This window comes from Calidris pugnax, unplaced genomic scaffold, assembly GCF_001431845.1.
Source record: "Calidris pugnax isolate Ruff unplaced genomic scaffold, ASM143184v1 scaffold25, whole genome shotgun sequence".
NCBI classification, from domain to species: Eukaryota; Metazoa; Chordata; class Aves; order Charadriiformes; family Scolopacidae; genus Calidris; species Calidris pugnax.
The window spans coordinates 15,059,249-15,075,803 of record NW_015090805.1 but is presented as its reverse complement, the minus strand read 5'-3'; the positions used below and the strand labels follow the sequence as shown (position 1 = coordinate 15,075,803).

The 16,555-nt window shown below is 35.8% G+C and overlaps 1 protein-coding gene across 1 annotated transcript in view; it reads left to right on the top strand.

Moving 5' to 3' along the window:
• USP25 (ubiquitin specific peptidase 25) overlaps window positions 1-13,899 on the top strand; it is an 88,855-nt gene extending 74,956 nt beyond the window's left edge. The window contains exons 20-26 of the mRNA XM_014938008.1: window positions 970-1,065; window positions 4,535-4,713; window positions 5,493-5,571; window positions 7,410-7,489; window positions 11,865-11,988; window positions 12,659-12,854; window positions 13,304-13,899. Coding sequence (XP_014793494.1) covers window positions 970-1,065; window positions 4,535-4,713; window positions 5,493-5,571; window positions 7,410-7,489; window positions 11,865-11,988; window positions 12,659-12,854; window positions 13,304-13,476 — 927 coding nt within the window. The 3' untranslated portion in view covers window positions 13,477-13,899. The remainder of the gene's footprint in view (window positions 1-969; window positions 1,066-4,534; window positions 4,714-5,492; window positions 5,572-7,409; window positions 7,490-11,864; window positions 11,989-12,658; window positions 12,855-13,303) is intronic.
• The last annotated feature ends 2,656 nt before the right edge of the window (window positions 13,900-16,555 follow it).

The window sequence follows — 16,555 nt, the reverse complement described above, 5'->3', positions numbered from 1 at the left end:
GATTTAGCCTCATCTAATAACCTGCTCTTTTGGGTTTTTTTTTTCCCCACTGTTGTCCCCATGTCTTTCTACACAATGATAACCTTCTTCCCTGTTTCCCTGTTCCTTTAAGTGTATTCACTTTCTTCGTAATGCAGTTCTTATGTGTGGGAAACTCTTCTGGGGAGTTGAGGATTCTTCCTACTCTGTTCTGAAGAGCCAGCTGGTTTTGCTCTGCCGGTTGCTGCCCCAGCTGTACCTTGGGCAGGGAGAGAGGGAGTGTTTTTCTTTACTTATAGCTAACAAAGGGGAAAGGCCTTTCTCAGTAACCTAGATGTATCAAATTGTTGGTATATAACTGATGTGAATAGCTGTGAGATGTGTCTTACGTTTGGCTTTGTGTTTGTTAAATGTTTTGGGGTGGTTTTGGGTTTTTTTTAAGCATTTGTCTGCAAATGCTTCAAGGATCAATTGCATTTGCAGCAATAAGTCCCTTATTTTGATGTTGAAATACATACAGAATATAGACAGTGTTGTTTACTATGTTTTTAGTATTGTATGTGTAAAGTGTGTGATTGGGTGATTTTTCTATTTGAAGTATCTTTTTTTTTTTTTTATCCTTTGGTGGCCATGGGTAGCACTCATTCAGTATGCAGTTTCTGATGGATACTAATGCTGAACAATGCATGTTCCTTTCCTGGGAAGTTTTGACCATGTAACTTTTAAATCTTATTTGACACAGTTCTTCAATTTGTGTGTTTTTTTTTTTTTTGTAAGCTTCCTTTAATCATATGTTGTTACAATAAAAATATATACACATGCCATGACTGATTTGCAGAATATGCACACCAGATCTGTCTTGAAATGTGCCGTTTCAGTGTATGCATGCATTAAGTTGTTTTTTTATCGTGCATGAGACTAAAAGCGTATTGAATTTGGTCATTAAAATATTAATCATTCAAAACTTTTACCTTAAATCCCTTGTGGCAGGTCATGCTGACCCCGAACATGCAAGGTATTATCATGGCTATAGGTAAAGCCAGGAATGTTTATGACAGGTGTGGGCCAGAAGCAGGGTTCTTTAAGGTACAACTAACATTTTCAACTTTTTCTCCTCTGACATTTCTTGTTAGATATGCCTTCTCCCTCCACGCTTTGATGCATATTAAGACTGTTGCAGCATTTATACATACTCCTCTGTGATAGCAGTCCTCCATTTAGATATTTCTCCCTTGAAAAATAGACAGCTACTTCCCTATGGATTCAGCAATACACTGCCTTGATATCAGTAGATATCAGATAAACCATTTTGTATTTTAGCTTTCTAATTATGGTGGCAATTAACATGAAACATAGATATGTGACCAAGAAAATTGCGCTTTTTTAGTTTTCCCCCTCTTAGTAACAAAAACCATGTCTTCGCTAGACTGCTTGGGACATCAGTTTTTCCACCCAGGGACATCAGTGTTCAGTCATTTGTTGTTTATTTGAAAGAGATGTTCTTATTTTGTACTCCTTAAAAGTTTTTTAGCAAATCTAAATTACTTTCTGTTGTGTAAGTGCATGGCTGTCAATACTATTTATTTATGCAGTATTTTATTGCTGGGAATTAGACATTAAGCTTTTTGTGGGTATAACTCTTCACAATGATACCAGATTTAAAAATGTGTTAGTCATCTTAAATACACAAATTTCTGAGCATTTTTAGCTCATGATCTTTTGAATTTTCAGGGTGTTAGAAAGGGAGTTGCTTTGGCACGATGTAAAATCCTCTCAAATGTGATTTGGAAGGGAGGAAGAAGTTTCTTGCTTGTCCTTGAGTAGCAGTCTGTTTTCTTCTTAATTACTACGGTGTATTTGCACTACAAGAAATTGTAATAACCAAAAGAAACAGAAAACCCCCAAACAAACAACCATCAACCAAAGAACCTTCTCCCCCCACCAAAAAATTCTCTAACCTTTGGTAAGGAAATTAAAATCTCATGGTTCTGTTCATTTGTTTGTTTGTGTGGGTTTTGTAATGGGTACTTGGAGTACTGTCCTGACCACAGCACTTATTTGCAGAGCTGTCTCTGTTAACCAAGCCTGCCCTCAGGGCATGGAGAGACACCTGCTATAGCCTCTGGCTAATGAAATAGGTTTTGTTTGGGGTTCAGTACTGGGTTGGTTGGGGTTTTTTGTTGGTTGATTTTTATTTTTTTTAAGTTTGTTTTCAAGTTTATTGCTTAATGGAAAGATGTCAGTCTTTATTTTTTTTCTAAGTTAAAAAAAATGCTCATTTGATCAAATAAAACATTTACTGGAAAATTTAATTACATCAAATTATTTTTTGAATATGAATTGTGTTTTGATAGCTTTAAAACAAAAATGCAGTTCGAAATACAATTTTATTTAGTGCTTTGGCATTATGAAAGCAATGGTCAGTTGAAATGTTTTTAGGTCTTTAATATTGAATGCTTAAACATTTTTACTTGATGGGGGTGAGAATTTGTCTGTGAGTGAGAAAGTGTTCTGACACTAAATTGTTGGAGACTAGAAAGTTTCCTTATTAATCTTCTGCTGAATCATGTCTACAATAACTTAGAAGAGGTGGAACACACTTCATTTTTTGAGTAATATATTAGTATGAAGATATGCAGTGGTCCTACTTAGCAACAAAATTCATATTTGAAATGTATCAGATGAAATCTCATGTTACGCCGTAAACTTATCATAGAACCTTCTATGATGTTTTCTTAATAGCGTTATCCTCTGGGTTTCCTCACGTGTGTGTGGTGGTGGTTTTTTTTTTTTTTAAATAAAATGAGTGTTTACAGGAAACTATGGGGTTTTTTCTGCCATGTCTCTGTTTTAGTGTACCCTAGCTAAAACACATTTGCCATTAGTTCCACTTCATTTTTTATATCTCAGGCCTGAGACATGACTGATACAAATCCATTAAGATATTTCTTGATCAATGACTTCTGCCAATCATCCTTCTTTACATTTTATAGACAGTTCCTTGCAGAATGTTTGGCTTAGGATCTTTATATAACATTCTCAGTGAGAAAATGAAAACCTAATACTTTTTTATCCCCTCCCTTTTTCTTGTATTCTGTTAAAGAAATCGTGTTATTTTTCATTGTGCATAGGATTTCTGAGTCTGTAGTATACCATTTTATTTTTAAAAAATATTCATATAAAAATACAGATTTTGTGTTGAATTTTTTCTACTTAGAAGTAGTTAGCTGAAAAATTAAATGTCTAGTAGGAGTTGGTTTTTGTTTCTGGCCTATCCCAATAAACAGGGTTTTAATGGCATAGTTATTCATGTTGGTTTTCTAATTGTTGAACTTCTGATGAAAGATAATAGAAACTCTGTGGCTGTTGGTATTTATAATCAATTCTCCCAACCTTCCTTTTTAATGATAATGCATATGATTAGTATTTAAAAATACTGATGCAGAAACTTCTCCACACACTCTGTGTTTAAGCCTGTATGAACAGTGTCCTACCCATGTGTTTAGTCCTGAAATAAAATGCATATGAGCAGAGGATGGGAGCCCAAATTTCTGATGGTTAAATATCAAAGAAGTTACCTTCTACTGCCAGGTGTTTCAAGATAAAGGAATTTGAAATGTTGAACAGGATATTTTTGTGCCTGCTTTGGAGCTTTATTTTGTGCATATGTTGTATTGAAACGTTGCTGATGATGAAACTACCATGTTAAGTCATTTGTTTCAAGTAAACAGTATTAGCAATCTGACCACCTCCCTGTTTTGAGAGATAAATTATGGAAAGTGCTAATATTTGTCAACATTTTTCTAATTATTTTTCTTGTTGTTCTTGTTCATTCTCTATAGTTTCAGTGAATAAAATCTAATAAACATAACAGATGATGTTCATTAAAATCTAATGTGCTGGAAAAGAAAACACTTTGATAACCTCTAGAGTTGATCTAAAATATTCAGTGAGGACTCTGTACTGCCCTATAGGAGACTAATACTATTCACATTGAAGTATTATTTTCTTTAGAAATCCTACATTTCTTTATATTTGTTGAATGGCATTTACCATTCTCACTTTGTGTTTCCAATATTATACATGTTGATTAAAGTTTCTGTATAATTTTATTCCTGTATTTGCATGTTAACCATGTATTAGAGGTACCTTTTTAATTTTATGAGAATTTAGAAGATTCCTTTAAGTACAATGTCTGATACTGCTTTTGGACTGCAAGTGCTTAGAGAAGCCTCTCTAGGGATTGGGTAGACCTTCTCTTAGGGAGATGCAGCACAGCATTGGGACTGCTTTTTAAGTACAGGTCTACCTGTGATTTTGGTAGGTTTAGTTGGGGAGAGACAAGAACAACTTTACCATTTGTTTGGTGGGTAGTTGTTTTGTTTTGTTTTTTTTTTTTAAACATAGTTCAGACTTGTTAGAAGGGTGGAGTATGGAATTGTTAAAAAATGTTTTGTAGGCAAAAGGCCATGGGATATGAATTGTCTTTTTAGTGTCTCTGAGGTTTGAAAGTTAAAAGCCAGAAAGAATAAAGTATATTTTTAAATTTATTTAGGCAATTAAATTGGAATACACACGTCTGCTAAAATTAGCCCAGGAAGATCCACCACCTGAATGTGATTACCGTTTGCGTCACGCAATTGTTTACTTCATCCAAAACCAGGCACCAAAGAAGATAATTGAGAGAACATTACTGGAACAGTTTGGAGATCACAATCTTAGCTTTGATGAAAGGTAATAAGATCTGCATGTCTCATGTCCTGTACTCACAAATGCTGTCTTACGGGTGGAGAAGCCCTTTTGTATATAGATATTGCATGTAACAAAGCAAAGGCTAATTTGTTAAAAATAAATAAATAAATAAATTGTAAAAATCTCTATAAAAAGAGTAAACAAGAAGTTGGGTTTCTATTGGAATAAAATAAGGAGAAATACCCAGTATTGCTCATAGTTTTGCACATAGAATTCTATACCTCCTTTCAGAACACTGTTTAGGGCTGTGTAGTTTGCATTCTTCACTTCCCTCAAAGCCAGCAGGAGACAGTAAAGCCTTGCAAGCTAGATGGGTAGCTTACTTCAATGCAAGACAGTATCTCTTTTCCACTCAAAATTCCATATATTTACTCATTTAAAGAAATAAATACATTGAAAGGCAGAGAACATTAGTCTGATTTCTGCATGGTGAATAATCCTCTAATGTTACTTTTGCAAAGTAAATACTGGGAGTTTCAAGCCATCTGAACTCTATGTTAAAAAGAAGGATAAGCAATGTGGCTATTTAGCAAAATAAACCAAGAAGTAATTTTTAAATAGCACAGGCCTCCATCATGCTTATTTTTAAAGTATGCCCTCTCCTCCTGATTATAGCCTACATAATAAAAACCATGTTTTCCACAGTGTTACAGTGTTTTGTACAAGGCTGTAGCTTATACTGTTTGAGGTTGTGTCTTTGTATGGACAATATCCTTTGTGAATTTCCAGTAATATCATGATTTCTTGTTGCTTTCTATTAGGTGCCGTAACATAATGAAGGTAGCTCAAGCTAAACTTGAAATGATAAAGCCAGATGAAGTAAACATGGAGGAATATGAGGTCAGTATTTTTTATGTTTCAGATTAAACTGTAATGTGAAATAGTTGTCAGTAAGCTGAACTTTATCTTGAAAAATTTCTTCTTGTCTTACACTGAGAAGTTAAAACCTGTTATTGAAAGACCATTTATTTGTAGGAAGGTTGTTTTGATCAGTTGATCAAAGTTGAAGCTTTAGATCAGTTGATCTAAAGCTGGTTTTTTTTCCACTTCTGTATTTCCAATGATTTGAGCCATAAATAAATGTCAAGTTTGAGCCTGTCCTTACTACTTAATGTGTCTCAGTGTCTCTAACAGTATTTTGTAACTTATCACCATATGAGCCAACTGGCTTTCTCTAGTCAGAACAGCTAGCAGTGAAGGAATGAGAGTGGCCTAAGCCCAGCCTTACACATCTTGAGAACTAGGTCACAGGCACAGTCACATTTGTGGTTTTTCTCCAGCTGTCTCTGTAGCCATTCCCATTTTCTTAAGAGCTTCCAGATTCTTTTGTTTGCCTGATTCATACATAACCAGTTTAATTTTTCCTTCTGTGCTATTTAGAAAAACTTGGAAAGAAAAAAAGAGCAAATCTAAAAACTAATATTTGCCAAAATGATTTGTCTCGTGTTTAAAGCTAAGTCTGTAGCTGGTTTTACAGCACCAGCTTCAATTCTGCATGATACTGTTCATTAAGACTTCTTAGCAGTGGATATTTATGTCTTAGGCAGATTCGAGTGTACCATTTAAACCTCATTGTTGTGCTATTATGTCCAAACAGTTGGTTCAGGAGGACAAAGGGAGTAATCTTTCCCTCAACAAATGAAATAAAAGATATTTACTTGTCATTTCTCATTACTGGGCTCAGGACCTCCAGTAGATGCTACCTGATTACAGTGTGCCCTTCCTAGCCTGTGACGGGACTCTTATAGTGGGATTTCTGTTGCATTTTTTAGGCTGTGCAAGGCTCAATATTTTAGCATTTTCTGAATGGCATTGCACAGGTAGAATAAACAATTCTGGACTTAGCTTTAAGAGTGAGCTGTTTGCTGTTCCTCTGCAGATACATGTTTCTTTTTGAGCTCGAGGCAGGTAGTTGGTGATGTCTGCACAGACTGTATCAGTACTTGTCCTGTGTAGTGAGTTGGCATTTCATCAATGCTCTCTCATGCTCTTTGGGTTGAATTTGCAAGCAGCTTTGTATTATGGTGTGCTGTCCCCTATTTTATCTTTAATGAGCTATTGAAAGTTGGCTACTAACCAACTACAGTAAAAGCACCTTTCTTACTTAGAGCATTTACCTGTAAAGTGTACCAGGAGTCATTTTGTATAACTAATGGTGCAATAAGATTAATGTTTTGCTCTAATACAAATATCTTCACAGTATGAATTACATTTGGTTTTTTTGTCACTTCCCATGTAAACTGTTCAGACTTTTTCTATGTTATTCTTATATTGAAAGTTAAGCTCAAGATTCAGTGTACAAAAAAAGCTTTCTAACACTTTCTGAGTAAATAACTGAGTGTAATGCAGGGAGGGGAAAAAAAAAAGGCTATTAGCTTTTCAACTCTTTTTTGAGAAGGCAAAGGGAATATCATATAAGGCTGACTCGTTCTCCAAAGATGCTTTCTGTTACTTTCAAATGGTAATACATTCTGTAAAAATAATCTCATCTAGAAAAATTTTAGATATTTAAGAATTTTCTATTTATTGAGGGAGGGGGGATTCAAGCAGGCTTTTCACACATGCAAGCTTACTATGGGTCCTTAGTGCTTACTGTGAGTATTCAGCACTGTGTGTGGTTAAATAAAATGTATCTTGTGTTTGTGGATGAAATTCTATATACCCTTTCTTATATGCAGAGATGGCATCAAGACTATAGAAATTTCAGGGAAACAACCATGTTTCTCATGGTAGGATTGGAGTTTTTCCAAAAAAAGAGGTAAGTGGCAGTATAGAACTCAAATGTAGTAGAGTTTTAAGACTTGTTTAATGTGTTCTTCACATTAAAGCATTTATTTGGTTCATTAATGTCTTCAGTCTTGCATCTACCTCAAGTTTCCTGCAACTTCCTATACTTAATCTCCATTTCCAATCTCTTACCAAGCCATGGACTCTTTTCAGAGCACCGTCCATGTGCACCCATGTTCCTCCTTTTTTCCTATTCTTAGGTGCTCTGGGTATCTCTCAGACATAAAATTTTTTCTTCTCTGGCACCACATGTGCACATACGCTTATCTGCTTTCTTCAGCAACCACAATTAGTCGTCACCTTCTACCTGTCTTTTTATTGGGTCTTCCCACAGAAGCAAAGTTTTGCCTTCTGCATTTGTCTGAGCCAAAATTTGACCTGTGATGGGCTTTAAAGGTCAGGAAAAAAGAACATATTTGAGGAAAACTATCATGAGTAACTGTCATAATTGTAGCTGATTCGTCTTAGCTCCATGACGCAATGGTTATTCATTACTGTCTCTTTTTGAACCAAGTCAGGAATTGTGGCTATATAAAGTTATTGACATTAATGTACTTAATGCACTATAGCTAACCTTGTTTTCTGATGTACTACATGCAACAAGGATGAGGATAACAGTGTAAATGCCTCAAAGCGTTCTGCAGAAGAGTCTTTAAAACAGAATTGTGCAAAAGTATGTCTTCTTCCCATGTCCAGCCAAAACAAAGAAAGGACTACCTGGAAATTGTCTAGTGGTGGACATCTGTGCTGTCAAAATTGTGCTACGTGATACAAATTTTTGATTGTGAAAATAGTTCTGTAGTCAAACACAGATTTATTTTTTTTTTGTTCATGTATAACACTGGAGTTAGGGGAATTATACTTTCTTTTCTGTATGTTGTGTAGTAAATTGCTTCATATTTCTATTTCCTGTCTTGTATGTGCCAAAAAGAAAGGCCCCAAACAAAACAGGAAAATAGATGGTGTGCTTGTCTTTGGGACAAGCTATGGCTTTGTATTGTGGCTAACACAATGAGCCCATAGTCTTGATTTCTCTTCTGGTTGCTAGCATGTAATAAATAGTACATTCATTAATAATCTAAATTGCAATATGCTTCTTTGTCAGACTTAAACTTGAAAAATAAATACTCTGGTATCGCTTGATCCTTTAAAGAGGCAAGAATGTCACGGGCATTGGTGTGGTGTGTAGGAATCCTCCTGGTTACCCCCAGGCTTCATGCACATTCTAACCAGGCAGACAGGATCTTTGAGTTCCTTGGCACTGGAACTCCAGGATGGCACCTCCAACTGTAAAATACCAGTGTTTTCACTAAACCACTTCTTGCCATAATATATTCTGATTATGCCAGGGTGAGGGAGGGATGCATAGGTTTCTTCTCTGTGATGAACAGTTTTTAGCATAGCTTTCCATTATTTACATTAATTTGCAGAATTAGGGTGAGGCATTTGTTACCAGACTTCCTTGTAATTTAGAAAACAAGCCTGTAATGACAGGTCTTAGATATTGGTCAGAAATAAAAAATATGATACTATCAGACTCAACTAACATCCAAGGAAGTGTATCATTTATTGCCGTTGGCAAGAAATGCAATTTCATAAATGCTTCAAGAGGTGTTTAATACAAAGACAGTAAGACTAGAGTTAAGCATGGTCAGAGGATGGGTGAGGATCTGGGTATCCATTTACCTGCTCTAAAGGCATCTATTGCAATTACACACCCATGTTTCAGCTGCAGGTTCCCAAAAGACTGAGATATTTACCAAGATTCCAATCTGATACATTCTGGAAGGCAGTGCTACCATCCTTATTCTGAAAATTAGGCTAAATTAATGAACTCTTCCAATTCTCTTAGTAGCACTGAAATCATAAAAATATAACTTTAAAATATTTATGAAAACAGAGACTTCCATAATCGACCTTCATTAGCAGGACAGTTTTGAGGCTTTTTTCGGAAACTCATCTCCTTCAGTCAACCAACTTTTCTTAGTTTTTGTAACACTAATTGATACCTGGAAGCACTTAATCTCTAGATGGAGTCAAAAATCAACCTTTATATGGGTGGTCTCTGGTTTCCTTAAATAATTGTACTGTGTTGAGCAAATGCAAACGTGACATTAAAGAAGTAGTTTGGTGTACCTTTTTCATGCTTACTTTCAGTGTTCCCTTATGATGGTTGACAAGGCCCCCTTTTCAGTGCAGGTGGAGAATTAAGCGGTCTTCCGGGCATATCTTCTCTGACTGTACTGTAGAGCAGGAACCTGCTGTGGGTGAGATGGATGCAGCCAGCTAGTGAGTTTTACCTGCAGCTCACTCTTGTGGTACTGACTGAAAATGGAACAAACTGCAGACCTTAGCAGTTGTCTTTTAAGTTTCTTGGAAAGCCAAGACAGTTTTTCAGTTTTGACTGCAATACCATTTTCAAAGCAGTGTTAAAACTTAGCCTAGACCCAGTGAGCTCCATAATTTTGTGAGCAGCTTCAGTGATTTTAGGCTTAGGCTTCATAGGCTGGAGCTCATATCTGCTTCAGGTGTAAAAAGGCAGAAATTGTTTGCCATTTTACACCGTAGTATTATTTTTCAGACTCTCAAGGTTATATAAGGACTCCGAGCTTGGATGTACAGTAATGGTGATCTAAAATAGCTTTCCTTGGCACTATGGTTGTTTCAGAGAAAGGTCACACAATGGAGGGAAGGAGCAGGAAGAGGGAATAGGAAGAAGGCCACGATCAGCAGCAAGTTTTTTATTTAAATCAACTGAGTTTTTGACACTGTAATTTCAACCTGCAATTTCACAAATAGCTGAACTAGGAATGGAAAGGGAGAGAATGTCCTGCCCCTCTGGCTTTATATTATCCAATAATTCCAGTTCCTTGCCATTATCTTCTCCCTTTTTCTTGTACATTAACTTTTTTGCTGTCTGTTGTGTTGGTGATCAGTGATGTGAGGAGTTCTCATAGGCAGGAGAAATGGACTTGAGGAGAGGGTGATAGAACTTCTTTCAATGAAAGCATAGCTTTGTATTTTGAGGACAAAAAGGTAGAGAACAATGACTATACTTGCAATGTAATATAGTAATTACTGAAGCAATAAATGTTTAGAATCGCAAGGGACTACAAGCAGGTCTCATGATGGAAAAAAAACTTCACAGTAGATTCTGAAATTATTGTCCTGGGCTTCATCTTTTTCTTCTAAACAGGGATATTAGAAGGTAAAGCTTGTAGGAACCACTGCTATTTCAAGTAGCCTTTTCCTTTCTTTTTGTGTTGTCTCATTGGGAGACATTACTGTAAGTCTTGAGTCTGTCTGCTTTAGGAAAATTCTGACGTATTTTTCAGGTATGTCCTATGCGTATTCCCACTTCTTTTTTTTCGCCATTTTTAGTAGTTTGGTGGTTTGGTTTTGGTAGTTTAAACCTTAACCATGACCTCCCGCTCTCATTAGGAGCGAGTGAATGCACAATATATCTTTTCTCTAACACTCTGTTAGGAAATTTCTCTTCTTGGATGTTTTTAATTTGAATAAAAACAAGGTTTCTGACCGCTTGTTTTTAGGGTAACTGCGTGAACTGCTTTCAGTGGTTTTCTGTTATAACTGGGTTTCTGTAAGTCAGAGAATTAACAATTTAAGTTGTTTGCTGGAAATAGTATGCAGCAGTGTATGGGGAGATTGATCTATGTGTGAGGGGATCGCAATGATTATTAACTGTTAGGTTCTTAGGTACTCTGTTACTTGTCCTTTACTAATTAGGCTTGTATTTATTTTCTGCATACCAACATTCTAGCAGCACTTCTGCTTTCAAAATGCTGTTGTGGCTTCTTCCATCACTTTAGACTTCAGCAGTTTGGAAGAACTTACTTTATTTCTAAAAAATAAACTGAATTTTTGCCCTCACTAACTGTAACAGCTTTAAATCTTATTTGTTAAGGTGTAGAAAGCTGTCAAGATGTAGATGGCAGCAGAAGATCAAACTTAATGTGACATAAATGAACGCAGGGAAAATTAAATTTTAATGTGTACTCAAGGCTAGTCCAAAGCTACTTTTTGAAGTGAGTGAAATGATACCCATTGATTTTAGTGAACTTTGGGTCAGACTTCATGTGCAAGTGATCTAACCTGGTAATAGAAAAATTTATTAGAAAATTAGAAAAATAAATTTTTCTAATGTGTATGAAAGATGAAACTATGTGGTAGAAAAAACAACGTTATGAAGAGATTGGTGGGAAGGGGTGGACTTAGTCAAACCAGGAGGTGAAGTTACCTGTCTTGTGAAGAGCACAGTGGTTAGCTTGGAACAGGTGGTACCTGGATGTTGCATCTAATGTGTTTGTTTCTTTACTTTGCTTCAGCTACATGGAAGCCTTGCTCTACCTTATCTATGCTTACCAGAATAACAAAGAACTCTTGTCCAAAGGCCCATACAGAGGGCATGATGAAGAGCTGATATCTCACTACAGACGAGAATGTTTGCTAGTAAGTGAAGGGTGAAGTATGTTTCAAAAAAGTTGAACTTGCTGCATAGGTTTAACAAAAGTTATTAGTAGAAAACTGTTGCCATCGTGTGAACCAAATCCAACAAAACCCACCTTTCATTAGCAAGTTAATACTTGGAGTTATGCAAGGGAAAAAAAAAGCAAAAGTGAGAAGGAAAACATTATTTCCATTTTTTAAAAAATTAATCATCTTTATGATTTTAAGTAGTGTGGTCACTGCCATCGTGCCTGGGCTAGGTAGGAACAACAGGTGACAGTGTTGGTGAACAGACTTGCCCTGTTGCCACAGTTTGATGGGGAGACAAATATTGGAAAAGGCATCAGCAGGAAACAAGGAGGGGTTTTTTCCTTGATTATGCTACTTTTAGCAATAGTGAGAAAACAAAAGCAGGTGATAGGACCTCAGTCTTTAAAACGTAAAGCTGCAAAGGTTGAGTTGGCAGTGGCTTTGAGGAGTAGCACAAGATCATAGTGGCTTAATAGAGTATGTGCATCATTACTGTAAACTTTAAAACTCAGCTGTGCTTAATACAAATTACCAGGTAGCTTTGTAGGAAGACTGCGCTTAAAAACAAACAGAAACTGATGCATGGTAGACTGTGAAATGCTGTGTACTTAAAGGTTTTCCTTTTTTGTGGTGGTTTATGAAGAAACTAAATGAACATGCTGCAGCACTGTTTGAATCAGGAGATGATCAGGAAGTAAATAATGGCCTGATCATTATGAATGAGCTTATTGTCCCGTGTTTGCCATTACTACTGGTGGATGAGATGGAAGAAAAAGATATTGTTGCTGTGGAAGATATGAGAAACCGTTGGTGTTCCTATCTTGGACAAGAAATGGAACGTAAGTCATTTATTCATTAAGGTAAAAGGCGATTGCGCACCATTTTTAAATAAATACAATGCTTTCAGTATCTTGAATTGACCCTCTGTCTTTTGTGCCTTGGTAATGTATTTTGAGCTGCCATGACTTTTAAATAATCCTGTACGCATTTAAATAAACAGTTTTTCCATATATTGAACCGGGTTATTAGGCCTTAAAGGAAATATGCTTTTTGAATGGAAAAACATTTGTGGTGGTAGACCATCTGAAGAGGCTTTTATATTAACATCTTACTAGGAATTGGTATGTCCTAGTTACTGCTGGCAGACCTGAAGAAAGTGGATTATTCCAAGTGAAACTCCTCCTCTTCCCACCCACTAATAAAAGAAAGAGTAAATGTTGGGCAGAAAAAGGAGAATTCCATGTGCAGATGTAAATGCTTACGGATTTTTTTCTTTTTTTATTTGCAGCTAACTTGCAAGAAAAGCTGACAGATTTCCTGCCAAAACTGCTAGATTGTTCTACAGAGATTAAAGGTTTCAATGACCCGCCAAAGTTACCCTCCTACTCCACACATGAACTGTGTGAAAGATACGCCCGAATCATGTTGTCACTCAGTCGAACCCCAGCCGATGGAAGATAAAGTCTGCAACCTTCCTAAGCACATTGTATAAACTTTTTTAGTTCTTAAACCTTGCCTTCCTGTCACAGGGTTTGCTTGTTGCTGCTATAGTTTTTAACTTTTTTATTTTAATAACTGCAAAAGAGAAATGACTGTACAAACTTTAGCCAGACTGCAAACAATTAAAGCTGAGAATCGCATGGCGCTCAGTCGTTTCAACCAGAATTGATGCAACATGCAAGTCTGATCATTATGGCAAAACTGCTTTTTTGCCACTTATCTGTTACAGTATTACTTTGCTTTTATCTTAAGATCCTTTACTTTATCAACAGCTGTCTGGATCATTTTGTGACTGCAACTACTTTAAGTGTCCAGTGCTGTGTAAATACATGGTACTTGGTAGCTTGTAAATGAAATGAAAGAATAAAGTTTTATTTATGGCTACTTCTGTGTTTGCAAGCAGATACCTTGTATATTACTGTAAAATACGGGTATTTTTAGAAGAGATACAGTATATTGATGGGTTACTCAATTTTATAGACAAGGTTCTTCAGGATTTATGGCCAGTTTAGTTACAGGTAGTCATGAATACTGTATGTGAATATATTGAAAAGCTGTCACAGTATTATACACAGTTTTTTGTATATTCTTTACTGATCTGTATGATACTGCACCTGAACACTTTTGTGTGTGTTTGGCCATGCCAAGTCTATTCTGATAACAGGACTGGCTTCTGAAGCAAAACAGTAATGGCACCTTCTTTCTATTCTTAGAAAAAAAACTAAGGAAAAAAAGTATTATAAGTAGAAATAGAAATATACTACACCCTCTGAGCAAAATTGATTTAAGTAGAGGAAATAGAGGTTTAAAAAAGTGGAATTTATGAAGCTTAAGAATGGATCCTTTTTTTTTTTTTATTGGTATTTTAGTCATGTAAGTGACCAGAAATAAAACCTTACATTAGTTTCTTACTTGAAATGGGTTGCTGTTGTTGCAACAAAATATCTCACAAATCTTTTATCAGTCCTAATTAAATTTCTGTCAGAAGTAAAAGAAAAGATCTATAGGGCTTGTTTTGTACAACTGAAATACTGTTTGGTTTTAATGAAGAAACTTAATTATTTTGTGGAAAAAGAAATTTAATGCGTCCTTAGGTAATCCTGTTACCTGACACTATTTTAATTCCTACTCTTTATAGAGAACGTTTTATGTTAGAACAGTAAAATATGTGAATATGTTTGTATGTTTTTATTGGAGTGGGACTCAACTTTTCATTACAGGCTTTCAAGTGATGTTTATTCAAATATCCACTAATAAAAGAACACAAAGGGTGGAAAGGAGTAATTAACTTCAGACCACCTAGAAATGTAGTGGGCATAAATGTAGGCACTGCATGCAAGAAGAGGCAGAGTTCAATCTCACTACTTATCAATCTTGAAAGTTGTTCACTCTTGAAAGATCCCAGATTACAATGGACAGTCAATATAGTGTGAACTTCAAGATCTTTTTAGGGATGTTTTTCCGCTTCTGTTTTCACTATTGGAGTGCTTTGTCAAACTACGCATTTATTTTACCTTTTTTTTTTAAAAAAAAAAGAATATTGAACTCTTAAGTGCAGTGCTACTCAAGAGCCTTTCAGGTCTGAAACTACTGATGTGTGAAATATCACCTTTCAAGGAAAAAGATTTGCAGATTATGAAAAGACTGAAGATGCATTTTAAGTTCTCACATCTTGCATCTGTTGCGCTTTGATTTGATACTCAAGAATATGCCTACTTAGCACTCTGTATTTTTAAATAAGGTTTTGAACATTAGAGTTTTTGCCTTTTTCAATAACGGTGAAAACAATGAAAAGTGAAAGAGCAATTTCATTTCTTTATTGCTAACAGGTTTTGAATTTGAAAGTTCGTGAATACTTTTAAGGAAAGCTCCCCTCTAACCCTGCAGGAGCCAGTCACCCTCATCATCTGTGTAATCTTCCCTGAAAAACACAGGGGAAAAGGCACTCTTTCTAAGGTAAAAAGAGGAAGATGTTATTTCACTTGGGAAGAATATCTAAGGTATTTAAATTAAAAGGAAGTGAGCAAGGTTGAGATTATTTGTTCTTTTTGTTTCAGGTTTTTTCCGTTTCATAAAGTATGGAAATAATCCACTGTAGTTCGTACTACTGAAGATAAATGTGTATTCATTTGCAATGACTTGAATATTTGAGTTGAATTGAGAAGGTCTGTCTAGTAGAGCAGAAATAAATATATATGTATTTTACTATCTTTTCAATATCTTGTATGACTTTAAACCTTCAGCTAAATCATTAAGGTGCTGTTTTTGTCTTAAACCTTGTTTTTTTAACTGCAATAAGATAGCTGATAGCTTAGATTCACGATATCTAGTACAAAACGTATACAAGTAACTGTGTAACGTAGCAAAGCAATACAGTTCATTTGGTTACCTCATAATCTGTGACTGAATTACGTAAATAGCTATTTCTCTTCAGTGTGGGAATTGTGAGATTTTTATCAGGCTCTTTTTCAGTTTATAGAACCCAAATTAATTTACTAAATCACCTGCACCATTAATTAAATGCAAAGTTGTTGGGTTTTTTCCCCCCCAGATGTTGCTTGATGCCATGGAGGACAAGTAAGGCACTACAGTCTTTCAGTTATGTGCCTTTTTCTTCCCCCCCACCCATGTGTCGTCTTTTCAGCCGACTTGTCATATTGCTGCACTTTAACTGAGATATTGGTAGTGCCAAATATCTTGTCATTTCTAGTTAAAGCTGTCGTAGCGGATCTGTTAGTTCCAGCCTCACAGAAGGCCGTTAGCAGCAGCAAAATTAATCTAACAAATGAAGAGGACTGATGAAATCAATTTGTACTTCTTAGACAGGGTGATGTTGAAATGACACCAGAAGCAAGGGGGTAGACTTAAACCTTCATTACTGAGTCACTGTTGCTTTGTGGACTATCTGTACTTTAACTGCAGTGAATGACTGATGCAATTAACAGATTTGCTCTAGAAAGTATAGTCAAAAGCATATGTTTCATGTTCAGGCATTAAAAAACCAAAAAGCTGATAATGTCTATATTAAATATCTTTCAGA